General features: G+C 36.8%; 1 protein-coding gene across 11 annotated transcripts in view; it reads left to right on the forward strand.

Annotated features, from left to right (window-relative positions):
* Positions 1–19,857, forward strand: part of LOC138757621 (la-related protein 1B-like) — a 93,622-nt gene that overhangs the window by 39,126 nt on the left and 34,639 nt on the right. For 10 of the 11 annotated variants that reach the window (XM_069925259.1, XM_069925260.1, XM_069925256.1 and 7 more), the window contains 5 exons: positions 1,223–1,400; positions 3,939–4,082; positions 4,996–5,151; positions 5,613–5,775; positions 5,861–6,005. In XM_069925259.1, the coding sequence (XP_069781360.1) occupies positions 1,223–1,400; positions 3,939–4,082; positions 4,996–5,151; positions 5,613–5,775; positions 5,861–6,005 (786 nt within the window). The remainder of the gene's footprint in view (positions 1–1,222; positions 1,401–3,938; positions 4,083–4,995; positions 5,152–5,612; positions 5,776–5,860; positions 6,006–19,857) is intronic. The other variant, XM_069925261.1, reaches the window with a different exon arrangement.

The raw sequence follows: 19,857 nt of genomic DNA on the forward strand, positions 1-19,857 counted from the left end.
ACTCCAGAGGGACATGTTTACAATGTTAAGAGATGGAAATTAAGGGGAGTCATCAAGGGTAATTTTTTTAAAAACAGAGTTGTGGGTGCCTGGAATGCCTTGCTAGGTGGTGATTGTAGTGGAAGCTGAAGCATTGGGGGCATTTAAGAGACTCTTAGACCCATGGATGAAAGAAAAATAGAGGGTAATGGAGTAGGGAGGGTTTAATACTTTTTTAGGAAGGAATATATGGGTCGGCACAACATTGAAGGCCAAAGGGCCTATAGTGGCTGTATTGTTCTATGTTTTATTTAAAAGAATTATGATGTCAAAGACTTACAGGACTGCAAAATTGCTCCTACATACAGGATTGTTTTCTTCTGTACATTATTATTTTCCCTGGAGGTCCAGGATTTTCATGTTATTGGAGGCATAGATGGAATAAAAATGAACAAACACAAGCAAGTGTTGTACAGCTTTGGACCCTGCTCTCAAAGAAGCAGAACCTGAATTACTTTGACTTATTTGAATGAGTGCTTGAAATGCTATGGCCTGCTGGGTGATGGACCAAGTGCAGGATCGACATGAGAGACAGAGGTCTTTTGTGATTAATATTCTGGAATACCAGCAGTTGCTTTCATCCATAGGTGGTGATGTTACGGTCTTTACTGATCAAAATCACTGTTCTTGTGTAAATTAAAACTACACCCAGTTTTGTCACATTAAAGATTAAGGGGAAAATAATGCAGAAAATTATTGCGGCCTTTTTGTCCTTCAATTTAAACATAATCCCATGTACTTGCTCCATTTTTAATTGTTCATCTCAATAATTTCAATGTAATTATTGCAATTTCTATTTCCCCTTTGGGCTTCTATGACCATTTGTCATTCTGATTATTATTCCATTTGTTTTATCCATTTCAAGACTGTTGAAGGTGTCAAATGCAGAGAAAAGATTAAGGTAAAACCAGGGCCAATCATTATTATTCACTATTCACATGATCTATTTTCATTTTTTCCCCTGAATTCAAAGTATTATACTGTATATTGAAAAGTGGTTTTGATCTCAAATCAACTTTTAAATGGTCTGGAAGAGTTGTGTATCAATATGTTTGTCATGTATGTAAACAAATCATTTTGGAGACGTTTTGTTGAAGATGCAAATTTTATTATTTCATTGTGTAGATTTATCAAAGTATGTGTGGCATCTGTGAATTTTAATCTGGCTTCTTTACATTTGCAGTATCATAACATCATGAACCAACCAAGCAAAAAGTCTATGAATAAAAACAAGAAGAAAGACAAAACTGAAAAGAAGGACAATAGTGAGAGCAAAGAAAATAGAGAAACTCCCCAAAATGATGAGGAAAAGTCAACTGTTGATGATGAATCCCAGGGATCTTCACAAAAGGGGAAGAAAGGTAGTTTCTTCTGTTCCGAAATCTTTTAATTTTGTTTGTATTTTCATCTTCCATTTTCTCGAAGAACTTGGGAAGATATGAAAAGTAGCAGAAAATCCAATCTATATGCCCAAACAGACCTTAAAAGTGGAAAGATGTAGTGTGGATGAATGAAAATGTGGCTCACACCATTGTGAATATTTTGTATGATTTTTAAAAATCTAAATGAAAAGTAATCTTCAGCCTGTTGCTTCAGACATAAGACAGCTCGTGCACCACCCACTGCTACATTGGCCAGGTTTATCTACTCTTGTCGCCTTGCATGTGAAGGTCTGCAGTACCCACTCAGATGGCATCTTTGGGCTGCAGATGAGGTTGCAAGTTTCAAGGTTTGCCAAGCAAACTCATTGAACCTTGTAACTTGGATGCATCAAATGTTCCCTAATTGTGTATTGTTCACAAAATAATCTGGTCTGAGACATGTGACAGAAAGCAGTTTGTGTTTGGGCTTTGGATGAAACTTGAAAGCTGGATTACCTAATGATTAATTTTTTACTTTGTGACATTTGACTTAATGTAGTTAAGTTTTCAATCATTTTTTGACATTTTTATGAAAATTATGTGAAGGTCATGGGAAAGTTTTGGAGGTGCACATGGATAAATTTATCAGTTTTTTGCATTTTTCCTTCAGTTTGCATTTTGTAGCCTTTTTCAGTCATTTTTCTATACAGTACAAGTCAAAACAATAACTTTTATAATTGTATGCAAGCACATAATCTCATCTGATGTGGTCACGAATTGGAAACTATTTATTGCCAAAGCAAGTCATGGTTTTGTTTTATATTTCCTTGTCGCATTCTTCATATATATTCTACTTGTTGATTGACAAATTTTATTCTAATCTTGGTTGTTGTTTTTGTTAAGATTATTTTGCTGATGCTTTTATTTTTAAGGAAACTAGGGGCGGGGCCTATTTTAATATTGTGAGTTCCACATTTAAGCAAAGCCAATGATGTAGTTGCAACAATAATTAACCAAAGAACATTTCTTCTGAAATGTAAAGTAAAATATTTGCAAAAAGATTGCAAATTATTTTTGAAACTTCTGTTAAAGTAGAAACTCTCCCTATTTTACACGATTTAAACATTATTTTACATTATCTCTAAGATACATTTTAATTTGAAATTGTATTTGTGGTTTATACTTAGCTATGCTTTGTATGTTGCATTTTTTCTAAATTTTGAAAAGAATGGTTTATAATTACAAGTCAAAGCTAAATCATGGTGGGTGGCAGTACATTAAAAACAAATAGAAGTAAAGCATTTGAACTTCCTTTTAAATTTTGCTTTAACAGTAATCAAATGGAATTGGCAAATAGGTTATTGGTCAATACCAAATACAATAAGCCAACTTTTCCATTTTAGGTGGTTTTGATATTTTTTTTAGTACTCTAATAAAGATGCTTTAGAGAATTAACTTCGATTCATGCTTAAAGGAAATTGTGATGCATGCATAAAGGAATAGAAACTGGATTGAGATGGATATGAAGCTTTCAATACTGGATGACTAATCAAGAACTAAAATATGATTTTAATAGCAATTCTGAAATTGCCCGAAAATACTTTTCTATATAACAACAATCATTCTTTGCTATCTCATTTGTTAATTCTGTTTCAAATTATCATAAAATGTTACAATGTAATGTTGAAATGTAAATTTATCTCCTTCAGATTTTGTCCTTTTTTAATTAGCCCGATTAAGTGCTTTTCAATGGTCTGTTGCTATTTTTAACTCCAGTTGTTTTTGTTTTCTCTCCATGTTTGCAGTTAGTAATATAGCTAATTATCAGATTCAGATTCCTTAAAATTCTGCAAATTTTATTTGTCTGGAGGGAAAATGTCTTTGCTTTCACTTCCATAGCAAAAGACCCTGCATTTCTTTGGGTTATTGCTTTTATTGGTCCTGGAGAATTACCTTGATGGAGAATAACATTTAAATAACCATAGTTTATCCCAGGGTAAAATGTTACATAGAAGAGGACATCATTTAAGGTGAAGTGGGTGGTTTAATGCAAGATTTTGTTTTACACGTACATTGGATTGGGCTACCAGGGAGAGTGGAACCAGATATAATAGTAATATTTAAACAGCTTCAGAGAAATGCATGATTGAGGGTTCATTTCTTGCATGATGATTCCTCAATCTTGACACTGAATGATTTGAGACAAACACTGAGAGAAGCTATTAAAGGCAATTCTGAGGGGGATTTTAATCATAGAAGACATACTTGCCTTAAATGAATAATTTTAAAAAATTAAATGCCATATATTTTGTTACTGGATAAAACTCATGTAAATATTTTGTTATTTCTATCAAAATTAACTTTTAATTAAAAAATGCATTTTTCAATGAAAAAAGAGATGCATGGATATGCAGGCAATAAAAGGATGTGTATTAATAGTTTACCTAACGCAACATGTTTAGAACAGACATAGATTGAAGGGCCTGTGCTGCATTGTTCTGTTTTCCATAATTATTGTTATTTTCTTTAAAAACCTAGCCAACAAGCATAAGTGGGTTCCATTACATCTAGATGAAGTGAAGCAAGATGGGCAAGAAAGGCCTAGTTCACGTAACAGTTCACGATCTCAATCAGATACAACACGATCAGTCCAAAACAACAAAAGAAATGATTATTCCAGAAGTAAGTGGATTGATATATTTAAATTCAATGCAATTTTTCATTCATGTGTTGAATGCAAGACTATTATTGAGGAGATCCAATATCAAACTGAGATTAGAAGTGACTATTTTTAATCTATCTGTCAGATGTTAGCAACTGTAATTAGTGATTTTTTTTTTTAATTGTAAGCTACAATTTTAGCTTTTTATATTTCAATCCACTTTTGAAGCATTTTACTTTGCTTTCCAGGTCATAATCTGAGAATTGGTATTTAATCTATTGAGGGTCAATTAGACATGCTTCCTAAATCTCAAAGTAAAACAAACTCAATATATTCTCTGAACATCAAATAATTCTGAGAAATAACCAGAAACATAAGAAAAACTCTAGATATTAAATGATGATTTATCCTAGGAAATTGTGCATGTGCTCAAAGTGCAAGTCCAACCTCAATTCTCCTGACAATGATGTGTTTTGGTAATTGCTTGATGTCTTTTGGGAAGGTCAGTCTTAAATCTTAAATTGAGGTACTAAATACCAGACAACTGAATGGAGATATTTCACCATTTTTTAAAAAATTTGTGATTATAAAAAAAATAATAAAAACTCGTTTGGATTTGGGATATTTTGATGAAGTTTTTTTACTTCAGTAAGTTTACTGAATGTTTTTGTACTTGGGAAAATAGAATTGTAGGATACAGGTCAGTAAAAGATGCATGCTAGTTGAATTTACTGGCAACTTTTGCAAAACACATTGGGGGGAGCACGCACAAATTAAATCCTAAAATTTTGTATCTGTGATCTTCCAAAAAGTTTCAGACTAACCAGGGACATGCAGTATTTCACTAAATTATGCACATTTAAGCAATGGCCAGTGCATACCATGGATAAAAAAAATCAGAGCAATTTTCTTTTAAATTGCTTTTGTATGAAGGTTGGCGCCGAGATGACAAACATGATAGAGACAGAAGAGATGATACTGATGAAGTCGGCAGTGTCAGGAGTGAGGGTGGTGGCATGCGTGGAAGTTTTAGAGGCAGAGGGCGAGGCAGAGGACGTGGAAGAGGGCGAGGCAGAGGAAACATGCGTGGTGAGTATTTTTGCTGTAGTACAGTAAAGGCATTTTATTGGACAGTGAATAATTTATCACTTAAAATATTATATTTAAGCCTGTAACATCTACAGCGGTTGAAGTGAAAGTGGCTTGTGTATTGGAGGTCATTTTAGCCAGAAACATTTATGCCAGAAATGTAATGATTTGATTTAAAGATGTACAGGAAGATGATCTCTTAAATTTTCAGAAGTTGCCTTCATTGCTGTCTGTTACGTTATTTTTTGGTTAGGGAGACTAAAATTTGCAGTGAGGTGAATATTGTAGTGAAATTACCTTTAAGATAAGTAAAGCATACAGGACACTCGACATTCTAGTGTTTGGCTTAATATTATGTATTTTACAGAATAATGCATTTCATGAGCTTATGCACACAGAAGGAGATGTGTAACTGCAAACATTCTATTAAATATTACTAATTTCAATGGTTTTTCCCTTAGTGAACTATGATTACCCTTATGCGTACAAGCATTCATTTGAGACCTCTGATCAATATATACCAGAATACAACACTAACATGATGTACTATTATGATGATGGAAGCGGAGCACAGGTGTACACAGTGGATGAAGCTTTACTGAAGGACTACATAAGACGACAAATGTGTGTAACTATTTTTCTGCTAAACAATGCCTTCCTAAAGTTAACAATTGGAAAGTATTTTAATGTTGCTCATTTCTTTTTGAAGTGAATATTACTTCAGTACAGAAAATCTGGAAAGAGATTTTTTTCTGCGGCGAAAAATGGATCAGCAAGGTTTTCTACCCGTTTCTTTGATTGCAAGTTTCCGCCGAGTTCAAGCACTAACCACAGATGTAAATCTTATTTTGGAGGTAACGTCTTTTCAATGTTTCCATTTTGTTAATTGGAGGAACTGGGTCATGAATTTTATAGACATTTTTTTCTTCTGGCTATACCCAAATATCTGTTATGAACTTAAATTCACCCAGTATTCTTTGGGCTGCTTGTTAACTCTAGCCTAGGTCTCATCATCCACTGTTCTTTGTCGGCAGTCTTTCCAAATTAATGATGACTATCTTGCTTTTAGGTTTTGCAGCTTCTTGGGCAGTTGAGGCCAATTGGAGCTGGTGGATTCTTCCATATCACTTCTTGCCTATTTTGTCTCCTGGATTCACAGGAGCGTGACAATCACATTTCATATTACACCATGGCATCTCTTCCCCCATCTCTCATTTTCCAAATGCTGCCATTCTATACGATCATTTATTGTTCATGATTTCATTATTGCTGAACACAATGTTATTTTCTTCCTCTGCTTATCCAATCATTATCTGTACAAGCTAGAAAATGTTTTGGGGTGTTTGTGGAAGATCTATTGCTTAATTCCAAGAATATTATCTCAGCTGTTGAATTAGTTTTGGAAGTTTTTTTTTTGAAAATTTTATTGAATAATTTTACAAGATGCAAATAAAATACAACAAATTAAAAAAAAACTACAAATTACAAACACCTCCCCCCTCCCCCTTACTAAACTAACCCCACCTCTCCCTGGAACCTTAAAAAAAGGTATTAAATATTCACTGTTTGATGTGCCAACTGTACAACATTTATTTAAGTTCTATAGACATACGTTCTAAATATAAACTCCACATATCAACAAAAAAAGAACAATTATTTCGTAAATTGTATGTTATTTTTTCTAAATATAAACATGACTGTAATTTATTATACCATCTTTGTAGACTCAATTGTACATAATTCTTCCATGTAAGAGCTATACATTTTCTTGCTACCGCTAACCCTAATAATAAAAAAGCTAAATACGGTTTAATCATTTGTGATTCTACAGATAATACATTCATATAAACCTAATAAACACATCATTGGATCCAATTGCAAATCTATTTTGAACAAATCTCTCAAAAACTTTAAAATTTCCTCCCAAAAAGGTTAAATTTCTTTCATAGCCAAACTGAATGTATAAAAGTACCTCTTTGCTCTCCACATCTAAAACACAAATCTGTTAAACTAAATCCATATTTCTTCAATTTTTCAGAACTTAAATATAATTGATGTAAAAAGTTGTAATTAACCATATACCTCACATTAATTAACTTTGTAACACAATCAACACACATATTCAACCATTTTTTTCATGTCAAAACAATATCTAAATCTTTTTCCCATTTCTCCATAATTTTATTTGCATCTACTTTCTCTATTTTCTCCTGTAACAACCTATACATATCTGAAATAAACCCCTTTTCAACTTTATCTGCAATTAATAACTCAAACTTCGTTTGACCTGGCAAAATTAAATCCTGTCCATAATTTTTTTTTTAAATTTCGAAGTTGATAATAAGCACATAAATAATTTGACAAAATACCATATCTCTCCTGCAACCTTTTTAAATGTAGAAAATCTTCCTGCATCGAAACAACCTAATATATTAACAATTCCTTTCGTTTCCTAATCTTTTAAATAAGGATTGTGTAAAGAAAAAGAAATTAATCTATTTTGATATAACGGTGATTTTAATAGATATTTTTCCTTTAGAACCTATAAGTAAATTTCGATTATACCAAATATTCATTATATGTCGTAAGACAGGTAACTTAAACATTTGTAACAATGAGGGATTCCATTTATAAATAATGGGTAATATTGTTTTTAGAAATCTGATCCATCTCAACCATTGCCCACCTTGGGGGGGGGGGGTGCTCAATATCAAATAACCTATTAATAAATTTCAATTGTGCAGCTTCATAATAATTCTGAAACCACCTAATTCATAACGCCGTTAATTTTTGCATGGAGACTCTTGACAATTTACCTTTCCATAAAAAATAACCTAATTTGTTTATTTCCTTAAAATTTTTTTGGTATTACACTCGATTTAATTATGCAGAATATAAAAGTAGATTATTGTCTGACCACTGTTATTTGTTAAATGTTTAGGTACTGAAGTAACTGAGACAGCTTATCGTTGGAGATTTAATGAGATGTTATTAAAGAGATCAGATTTTGTTAAATTTACAAGAGATCAAATTACATTTTATTTACAAATGAATGAGGGTTCAGTACAGAATAAATTTATTTTATGGGATGCTTTGAAAGCATATTTGAAGGGTCAGATTATTAGTTATACAGCAAAGATTAAAAAAAACTATTTACGAGAAAGTTCAAATTTGGAAAAGAAAATTGGAAGTTTGGAGAAAAAAATTCAGGGAAAGTGCTGAAGATGATAAGATACAATTATCTAAACTGAAGTTAACATTATAATACTTTACAAGCATAAATATGACAATTTTGTGATCTAAAAGTTACGAGTTGGGTGAAAGAGCACACAAGGTTTTAGTATGGCAACTTAAAGACTGAGCAAGTATCGAGAACAATTAATGTTATTAGGAAGAATGGAGAGATTACTTATAAATGAGAGGATATTAATGAGGAATTTAATTTTTTATCAAAATTTATATACATCAGAGGGTAGTCAAGAAATTTATCAAATTGATTCTTTTTTATCTAATTTGAATTTGCCATTATTGAATGAGGTGGATATGAAACATTTAGATGCTTCGCTTACTGAATTAGAGTTGGAAGCTTTGCAGTCGATGCCTAGTGGGAAATCTCCTGGAGAAGATGGATTTACAGTACAGTTTTATCAGATGATTTAGCCCCTTAACATTAAAAGTTGTAAAATTTAAACTATTCATTATATCTTGCCAAATGGTACCTAAAACAGTACCCTTACACCAAATTGGCTCCTTCTAAACTAACCTTACAAAAAAAACACAAACACCCCAACCTCCCCTCCCAAAAAAAATCTACACTAGCAGTACCTCCCCTCTATTAACCGGGTGTGGTTTATATCAACAGTGGCTGATAACTTCGGATTCAGCTGGGTCGTCATCTTCTCCCCAACCGGACTGCTCCAAATGATCCAATCAAGTATTGGATACACCTGGAAGTTCCTCTTGTAAATCCACCAATTGTTCAGTTTCCAGTTTTTTATCACTTTGTCCATTTCCGACTTTATTCAAAGTCACAAACGGCTTCGTAGAAAAATCTTGAGTCAACTTAGAATCTGGCAAAGAATTGGCAAAGGTTAATATAGCGTGGGTTTTCAAAAAATTGAGACTGATATTACCCATAAAATAGCTGGGTATCTGAAAGTAGATGTGTAACCTTTCTTCCATAAAACCACATTGAACTCCTTCCATCTCATAATAACCCCCTGACTCAGGTCTGCAGAGAAAAAAAACCTTACTATTCTGTATTATCATCGGCCCTTCATTCATACGAGCCTACAAAATTGTTGCACGCAAAATCATTTCTCGATCTTGGTACCTTAAACATCTCACCAAAACTGCCTGAGGTGATTGACCCAGGAAACTGTTTTTTTCCTTAACGCACGATGAGCTCTCTCTAACTCCAAACCCTCTGGAAAATATTCTGGACCCAAAACTTCAACAATTCAATCTTTAAAAAAACTTTGTAGGATTTGTTCCTTCAAAACCCTCTGGTAACCCCACTATCTTTATATTGTTCTAACAACTCTGATTTTCCAATGAATCCATTTTCTGCAAAAAAACTTTTCTTCTCTATTTGCCATCTAGCAACCGCTTCTTCAACTTGATCAACTCTGTCTTCATTATTCTTGATTTTATCTTCAACCATATCAACTGCTGTCAAATACTTGTTAACATCCACCTTCATTGAAGCAATCTCACCAGACATATCAGTAATTCTAAGTCTAATGTGAGCAAGTTATTGGTCAGCATTTTGAAAACTAGAAGTCATATATTCCATCATACTTTCATTTTGTTTAGTTATTGTTTCCAACATAATTATCATATCTGAACCAGGCGTAGGGCTCATTTTACTAGGGGACTTGTATGGCGAAGGTAATTTTAAAGTTGTAGGTATACCTTCCACTTTAGCTGCAGCCATTAAAAGTTCACTGTCTTCTTCTTCCAGGTACTCTTCCAGTTCCTCTTCCACCTCCTCTTGCATTAAGTTAACCTCCCTGGTTTGACTGCGGGTCTGCATTCCACTCCACGTTGAGCTGAATTCCTCAGCCCGACGTTGAGAAGTAGCCCCCGCAGCCCTCACCTGATCCAGCGTTCTGCACATGTGTGCTGGCACACGCGTCCTGGCGGCAACGACAGCGCGAGCGTAGGTTCCCCTCGATGTGTCCTTAATACGCTGTGTCAAAGACACAGCTATGAGTTCAGCGTCATGTGCCCCGACCACCCCCCCGCGCTCGGCTACGTTACCTGAGGCGCTCAACGCAGCGCCAGCACGCGTCTCCCAGAGCGATGTCGGGGAGGTCGCAGTGGCGCCATGTTGCCCTACATTCAATCTTGCTGAAGAAGTTCGCTGAGTCTTCGGATCCATCTGCAATCGATGCTGAGGCTTCAAATCTTTGGTAGGCCCAGAATTTTCAGATTTTTCTAGTACTTGAAAATGCAGTTTTTATGATTGTTGAGCTTTCCCTCTTTTCACCACTTTCATTCTCATATCATAAGCACTTTTTCCTTAAGATTTTCAGACATTTATCATGTCCTTAAATTCGGGGTTTGAACTGTCCAGTTGAGGAGAGATGAGTTCCCACGTCTTCACCCTACGCCGTCTTGCCACGCCCCCTAGTTTTTGAAGTTTGACAAACACACTTTTCAAATTTCAAAAGTAAAATTCACTAAACTATGGAAATTTAAAATCAAAACAAATTAATGATGAAACTCAGCAGGTCAGGTACCATCATTGGAGAGCTACAGAGACAGCACTTCAGGACAATGACAGCATTTAATTTTATTTTTCTCAAATTGTTACTTGGTCCAGTTTTTCTGCTTACATTTGTGTGTCTGTCCTGCCCAGCATCAATCTTTTAAAAATCACATATGTGTAACAATAAAATTCAGATATGGCAGTTGCAATCTTTCTAAGCAGTTCCTGTTTTCACACAAATATTTGTCCCCTAGGTGAAGATTATTTACAAAGTTAGGTGTACAACATGAATTCATCTGCAGTTTTTGGGTGCATTTCACTCTTGGAATGAAAATAATTAAAGAACAAACCATTCTTTTTTATATATTTTCTCTCTCACACGCTCACTCTTACAAAAAAACAAACAAAACAACCCCTCCCAATCCCCCCCTTTAAATCCACACATGGTCACGCCTCTCATTTCTATTAACCATTTTTAAAAAATCTATATGGGGAAGTCGTGCGTATTTATACTATAACAGCATCTATTTTTGTCCTTTTTATTATAATTGGGCCCCTTATATGATCTAAATATAGCTGCCATATCTTAACAAATATGTCATATTTATTCTTTAAATTGTATGTAATTTTTTCCATAGGTATGCAACAATTCATCGTGCTATATGTGGATGGGAGTCAGATTTCCAAGTAATTACAACACATTTCTTAGCCACTGCTAAGGCTATTTTAACAAATTAAATTTGGAATTTAATAAATTTATTGCTTATTTCAGTAACGTTACCCAAAAGATAAAACTCTGGGTCACCCACGAAGGCCACCCTGTTATCTTTGTTAATATTTTGGTAAAATCTTTCCAAAAAGGTCTCACCTTCACACATGACCACATGGCAAGTAAAACATTCCAATTTCTGTCCCACATCTAAAACATATCTCCGATATTTCAGATTTTGATCCATGCAACTTGTATGATGTAAAATATAATTGGTGAGGAAATTATATTGAACTAATCCATATCTTGCATTTATAATTGATGTCATGCTATTCAAACACCAATCAGATCAGCATTATTGTAACACCTAGATCTGACTCTCATCTCTTGATCTCTAAATTTGGTTTCGCATTTGCATTCTGAAAAGTATAATATATCTTAGCTATAAATTTTGGTGTATTCCCTAGTTATAGATTTCGATGTATTCCCCATCCATAATCATTTATTCCATTTCACTAATTTCAGATGGGACTAAATTTGGCCTCCATATTTCTCTTAGGAATGATCTTAGCTGGAGAAAACAAAAAGTCCCATTAGCTACTCCATATTTATTTCTTAATTGTTCAAAACACACGAGATCCCTCCACATAACAATTATCAATATATCCTACTCCTTTGTCTTAGCAAGAATTCAATATTTTGTTGCCCAGGTTCATGGGCAGCCACACATTTTTACATAATGGTGTCTTAGTGATATCTCTGCTTTTTTTTTTTACACAATACACTTATTTATTTCTTGCCATACTCTAATCATAAGTGTTAATATAGAGTTAGCTATCTTTTTTGTTATGACCTTAACATTCTACATAAATAAAATCCTTCACTGTCCCCTCTTTTATTGAATACAATCCTATTCGGTTCAAGAAAGTGGGGGAGCCTGGGGGACTGTCTTCAATGGAGCATGATAAAAATCTCACTTGTGCTGATAAATAATACTACTTAAAATTCAGAAGCCTAAGGCCTCCCAGGTTATTATCTCATGTTGGCTTTTTCACTGTTATTCCATAGGAATTGCCTTATATAATTACTTATTCAAAGAATTTTTTAGGTAGTTCAATTGGCAGCGATTGGAAAAAGATACTGTTGTAGTGAAGTATTCTATAATGAGCTACTAAAGACATTGGTGTACACATTGTGGAATCACTGTACATGTTAAGTTGATGAATACACTGAGAAGTCATTGTACATGCTGTGGAATCCAGTGCAAGACTGACACCTCAGGCTTGCATGCTAGGGTTGTATATGTCACTGCTTTTCTGTCACATGGTCCGGAAGTGACATTATCGGGTCAGATAAAAACCTGTGTTGGATGCAGGTCAATTTCCTGCCTTTTCTACACCATGTCCACTATTTTGGTAGCCAGTTCGCTTGCTGGCAAGTGGGTCGCCATTCTGTAATCTTGGCATCACCTTCATTTTAATACAATTTACTCTTCTCACTAAAGTAATCGGCAAGACTTTCTGTAAATCTTTATTCTAAAAGAGGAGTGTAATTAAATTTGTAAGTTCTGTAAATTATTGTCTGTCATTATTCCTAAATATTTAATTCCATCTTTAAATCTACTACCTTTTTGATATCTTTCATAATCCAAATTTGTCAATGGCATTTTCTCACTCTTATCCATATTTATTTTATAACCTAATACTCTTCCATATTTTTCTAACGTTAATTGTAATTTAATCAAGGACTTGGCCAGGTCACATGTACATTGTAGCACACCATCAGCAAATAAGATAATTTTTTGTTCTTCCTCTCCAACTTTGAAACCCTTAATGTCGGGATCTCTCATTATAATCTCTCCCAGTGGTTCAATCACTACAATAAAAAGTGCTGGGAACAGAGGCCACCCCTGTCTACTTGATTTACTCAAGGGAAAAACTGCTGATATATGATTATTGTCATCATTTTGGCTTGTGGTGTATGATAGTTATTATCCAATTTATAAATTTTCTTCCAATACCAAATTTTTCTAGTGTCTTAAATAGAAAAGGCCATTCTAAAAGTTCAAATGCATTTTCTGAGTCTTGGGAGACTGTTATACTTGGATTCAACTTTAATTTTGCCACAAGTGTTGGGTAAAACTTGCTCTCTGCTGGACATCATGACGCCCACATCATGATGTCACCCTTCCATATGTATATATATCCCTATGTGTCAGTAGCCAGGTTAGTCTAATAGAAGTAAAGGATGAGAAAACATCAAGTCTCCGAGTCTTAATTGTGCGAGTGCATATTCAACAGTGGCAATAAAGAATGAAACGAACCCTACACACACTATATGCACCAATTGTGAGAAGAAAAGCAACAGAAGAAAGGTAGAGAATGTCTACCTAACAACCTCAACAAATTTCTGCCAAAAGATCAAGGTGAAAGCGCGCCAAGATGGTGGAGGGAAAGTTCTGGGAATTCAACGAAGTGGAAGGAAGTTGGTATAACTACGTAGAATGGTTTAACTACTACTGCTTAGCCCACAATGTTGTGGAAGTTCCAGTAAAAATCAAATTTGTCCTCTTTCTCAGTATAACGGGCAGCAAAACATTTGACCTCCTTAAGACTTTGCTGGCCCCGGAGGATCCAGCGACGAAGACATTCAACTCTAAGGAACAATTTAAACCCCAATCCACCAGTTATGGCAGAAAGACAAAGATTCTATGAAAGGAGTCAAGGACCAGGAGAAACAGTAATTGAATACCTGGCATCATTGTGCAAACTGGCAGAGCACTGTCATTTCGAGCAGTTTCTAAATCAGGCACTGCGAGACAGATTAGTGATGGGCCTGGCAAATCGCCAAGCAAGGCAAACGTTATTAGAATGGATAAGACATTATGTTACAAATTGCATACAGGGCTGCCTGCAGCTCTGGAAATGGCAGATAAGACTTGGATGTGGGTCAACCAGACCTACTGGTCAGGAGGTCTTCCCGCCAGCATTGCTTCCATTGTGGGAAATACAACCACTGAGCAGAAAACTTTCTTCAAAAATTCTAAATGCAACCATTGCAAAACAGAAGGACATATCAAAGCTAAATGTCTGCTTCTAAAGCACAGGTGGCCTGCAAATAAACAGGCAGCTAAAGTCAAAACAATTGCAGAGAGAGGCAACCGAGCAATGATGACGATAACAGCCCAATGGCTGACCTTCAAGCTCCTGAAATTACAGCTACTGAGATACAATACATCCCAGGAATAAACAGAAGAAACACAACAATCTTTATACAGCTAAAAATAAACACATCCCTTGAAGATGGGGGTTAGACATAGGGGCAGAGGTGTCCCTAATACAGTTACATGTGAAGGAACACTTTCTACCACGCCTCCCAGTTAAAAACAACTGAAATAACTCGAAGATCTGTTACAGGAGACAGAATCAAATTGTTTGGAAAATGTATGGTCCAAGTACAATACAAACAACAGCAACCAAAAACACTCTCTCTCTACATCGTAGATACCCAGGGACCAGCACTTTTTGGAAGAAATTGGGGCTACAACACATTCACCTTGACTGGCTGGAAATCAATTCAATACTAAATGTAAACCACACAGACTCCTCCCAGCCAGAACTCGACCAAAATCCTCAACAATGCAGTGGTCTTCCAACAAGAATTGGGGAAAATCAAAGGTGTTCAAGCCAAACTGCAACTAAAAGATAATGCAGAACCAAAATCCTTCAAAGCCAGAACAGTCCCATTTGCTATGAAAGAGAAAATTAAGGCTGAATTAAACAGACTAAAACATGAAGGCATGTAGAACCAATACAATACAGCGATTGGGCAGTGCCCATCGTACCCGTATGAAAAGCAAACTGTGAAATTAGCATTTGTGGTACAAAATCCCCATCAATCCATCACTCAAAATACCTGAACATCCCATGCCCAAGGCAGAAGATTTGTTTCAAGCACTAAACTGAGGGCAAAAATTCGGAAAACTAGATTTGTCACAAGCATATCAACAGATAGAATTGGACAAAAAAAATCAAGGGAATATGTGACGATCAACACCCATCTGGGACTATTCCCCTATACACACGGGCCTCACGGAATATCAGGAGCACCTGTTTTTTTTAAGCAACAATGGACAAATTACTACATGGACTCTCAGTTGGGTGTGTTACGAGTCCAGTGGACCCATAAACCCAGCAGCAATAGATATTCACCATGACGAATGGTTACTTAAATGTTGTTTTTAATTATCTTTAAACATGAAAACAGAATCAAACTTTAACTTGTCTCTATTGACTTACTTAACCTAACTTAACCCCCTTCTAAGTACATGTGTATGTAATATGTGTGTAAGTTTAGAAAAGTTATTTGATTCACAGTCTCACTTCTCATTCCTTTAAGTTCACTGGTTGCAGGCAATTCTTTTACTGTGCACAGAATTTAACATTTTTAAAGTTCACCAGGCTATGGTGCTTCCGCTCAGGAAGGTTCTTGTCGACTTTCAGAGAGATTTGTTGTTCACTGGACACCCACAACTGATTCTTTTTAAAGGAACTATTTCAGTGTCTTGCTGATGAAACTTGTCCTTTCAGGGTTCTCTAGATGATAACGTCACCACAGTTCCTATTTGTTTCCCTTATTTCAAGTGAAACATTAGGCAGCCAGTCCTCTCCTCTTGCATGAACCACAAGGGCTTTGACCAGGCTGAACTAAGAACTCAGCAGTATTAGCAGCGGCCAGAATTCAAGGATTGGCCAAGCTACGACCAGTGTATAACTATGATGTAAAACATAAATCAGGAACACTCAACAACCTTATCATGCATGCTGCTACCCGAGACAGAACAACGAGAAGAAATTATTAAATGGACAGCAGAGGCAGCAGGCATCAACCAAGAACAACCAACAACTGCCCATTACAGCCCAGATGATCGGGAAGGAAATCTGAAATGAGGCAACATTAAGCAAAATCCTGTACTTCACCCTTAATGGGTGGCCTGAATCTGGTCGTTCCAGAAGATCTGAAACGTTACCACACACACCGCGATGAACTATCAGTCGAAGAACAATGTTTATTATGTGGTACCTGTACAATTATTTAAGCCAGATGGCAAACTACCATGTTATCAGAACTACACCACAACCATCCGGGAATGGTACGAATGAAGGCACTGGCGCCAGGATGCATGTCTGGTGGCCCTCCATAGACAGAGACATTCAAACAACAGTAAGAGAATGCAAAGTATGCAAGTCAATGCATCCAAATATGTCACAAACCGAAGCTAGCCCATGGAAATGGCCGTCCCAACCCTGACATCGGATTCCTGTAGACTTTGCTGGACCATTCATGGGTGAGACTTTCCTAATATCTGGATGCACACTACAGATGGCCAGTAGTTTCACAACTGAAAAATACCAATGCAGATCCCATGATTGACTGTCTACGAGCTCTTTGCCACTTATGGATTGCCTCATGAATTAATTATGGACAATGGACCTCAATTAACATCAAAATATTTTTTGAAAATTTATGCGCCACAACAATATCAGACATATTTTGTCCACATCCTATCATCCAAGTACTAATGGGGAGGCAGAACGTTTTGTATATTCAAAAAAGCAATGAAAACCGTGAAACTTCTAAATGCCTCTTGGACACACAAAAATTACAGTTTCGTATTGGGATATAGAAATGCAACACATTCTACCACAAAACGCACCCAAGCAGAACTAATGTTTGGCCGCAACCTGCGGACCAGGCTGTCCACAGTTCATCCAGATGTGGGTCTGCGATTGCTAAAAATAGCATTGCCACAGACCTCACCTGGAACATTGGAAGTGGACGAGAGTGTTCTGGTACAAGATTATGGACAATATAAAGACCTATGGGTGGTATGAGTAATCTTACAAATATTGAGCCCCTGCTCATACTCTATTCTAGTGGGGGACAGATTGTGGAAGCAACACATTGACCAATTAAGAGCATCGACAGGTCCCTGACCTGCCTCATGAACTAAAGCAGGTGGAACCAGATCTACTGTGTCCTGCCCCGACCATCCCACCCCTCAGACTGGGTGGGGGTCAGAGACAGTCGTGGAGCCAAGCAGTCCTGTAACTGAGACACGCAGCCAGGAGGGTAGTGAAGACAGGCATTCGCTGCCGAAGGTCAGTGAAGGCAGGCAGTCATCACCGGTCCGACAATCTACGGATCCAGAGCAAAGACCGGCACAGCAAACCACGCCAAGGCAGTCCAAAAGAGAAAGAAGACCACTGGACCCTTTAAGGACTGTGTTACCTGATTATTATTAAATACTTTCCCTTTTATAATTATAATTACTCATGTATTCTAATTCTCAATTGTCGTCCTGGGCCCAATTTTATTTTATTAGTTTGAAGGGGCCCAGTCAGTATTTATCACATGGATGGGGGGGTTGGGGGAAAGAGTATTGGGTATAAGCTCGCTCTCTGCTGGGCATCATGACGCCCATGTCATGATGTCACCCTTCCACAAATATATATAACCCAGTGTGTCAGTACCCAGGTTAGTCCTAGTAGAAGTAAAGGATGAGAAAGCATCAAGTCTGAGAGTCTTAATTGTGTGACAATAAATATTATCTTGAATAGTCTACCCTGACTATTTGAAGAGTGTCTTCCTTTGACAAATCCTACCTCATCTGTATGTAACAATTTTGGTAGCTATTGCCCCAATCTATTAGCTAGCGCCTTTGCCAATATCTTAAAAAAATCAGCATTCAGATGTGTATGGGTCTCTACCTTTCTTTGATAGCAGTGTAATTATAGCAGTTAAGAAAAATTGTGAGAGACTGCGTCTCCACTGCCCAGTCCAATACATCCATCATAAGAGGTATCCGCAAGTCTTTAAATTGTGTATAGAACTCGGGAGGAACCCCATCCTTCCCTGCAGACTTAGTATCCTGTAGGGCACCCAAAGCTTTCTCAATTTCTTGTGAATGTGGCATTTAAATTGACCCGTTCTCTATCTTCTAATTTTGGAAGTTCAAAATTTGCAAAAAATTCGTGATCTCATTTTCATCTAATTATTTTGATTTATATAATTTTGTATTGTACAGTCTAAAAATATTACAGGTACACAATCCTTTATCCGGACATCTAAAATCTGGAAAGCTCCAAAATCTGGCAAGTGGGGAGAGAGAGACCGGCAGCGCGGGTTCGGCGGGCGAGAGACCGGCAGCGCGGGTCGGGCGGGCGAGAGACCGGCAGCGCGGGTCGGGCGGGCGAGAGACCGGCAGCGCGGGTCGGGCGGCCGGGCGAGAGACCGGCAGCGCGGGTCGGGCGGGCGAGAGACCGGCAGCGCGGGTCGGGCGGGCGAGAGACCGGCAGCGCGGGTCGGGCGGGCGAGAGACCGGCAGCGCGGGTCGGGCGGGCGAGAGACCGGCAGCGCGGGTCGGGCGGGCGAGAGACCGGCAGCGCGGGTCGGGCGGGCGAGAGACCGGCAGCGCGGGTCGGGCGGGCGAGAGACCGGCAGCGCAACTGGAAGGGGGTGGGCTTAAATCTGGCTTTCCGAAATTCGGAACACACTGTCCAAGGGTCCCGGATAAAGGATTGTGTACATGTATTTATTTTTTTGATTGTTATATCAGCCTCTGTTTTAATTGCATTTCTCATCCTAGATGACTCCTGTCTTTACCTACTATGATCGAACTTTGTATGCCCCTTCTCCTAATTCATAATATTTTTGTTTAGTTTTAATAGTTTTCCTGTTCTATAAGTTTGAAATGTTTTTTTATTCTCTAATAGTCTATTTTTCTTGTAACCCTGTCCTTTGATATTTTTCCAGTTTTGTTATATCTTTCTCCAAATCATCCACATCTGTCGTGCATTCTCAAGATTTTTTGTATAAGAAATAATTTGTCCTCTTAGGTAAGCTTTAAGCGTATCCCATATTAAAAAGCTATTATCAGTAGAAGAACGTTTAGTTTTACATAATAGTTCTATCTGTCTCTTAATAAACTCACAAAAGTCCTTCCTTTTCAACAGTGTTGCATTGAGACACTTAATTGTTTGTCCGTTATTGCAATAGTTCAAGTTAATTGCAAATGATGTAATTAAAGCCTTGACAAATATTCCATTTTTACCACTCTACTTTTTAGCTGGGTAGATATTAAAAACAAATCAATCCTTGTATGTGAATCATGTACCCTTGGGTAGAACAAATAATCTCTTTCTATGGAGTTAAGGTGCGTGCGTGCGTGAAATTTAAATTCTTCATAAATGAAGGTGTCGTTTTTGCAGCCCAATATTGGATC

Source organism: Narcine bancroftii, chromosome 3 (genome assembly GCF_036971445.1).
Source record: "Narcine bancroftii isolate sNarBan1 chromosome 3, sNarBan1.hap1, whole genome shotgun sequence".
NCBI lineage: Eukaryota > Metazoa > Chordata > Chondrichthyes > Torpediniformes > Narcinidae > Narcine > Narcine bancroftii.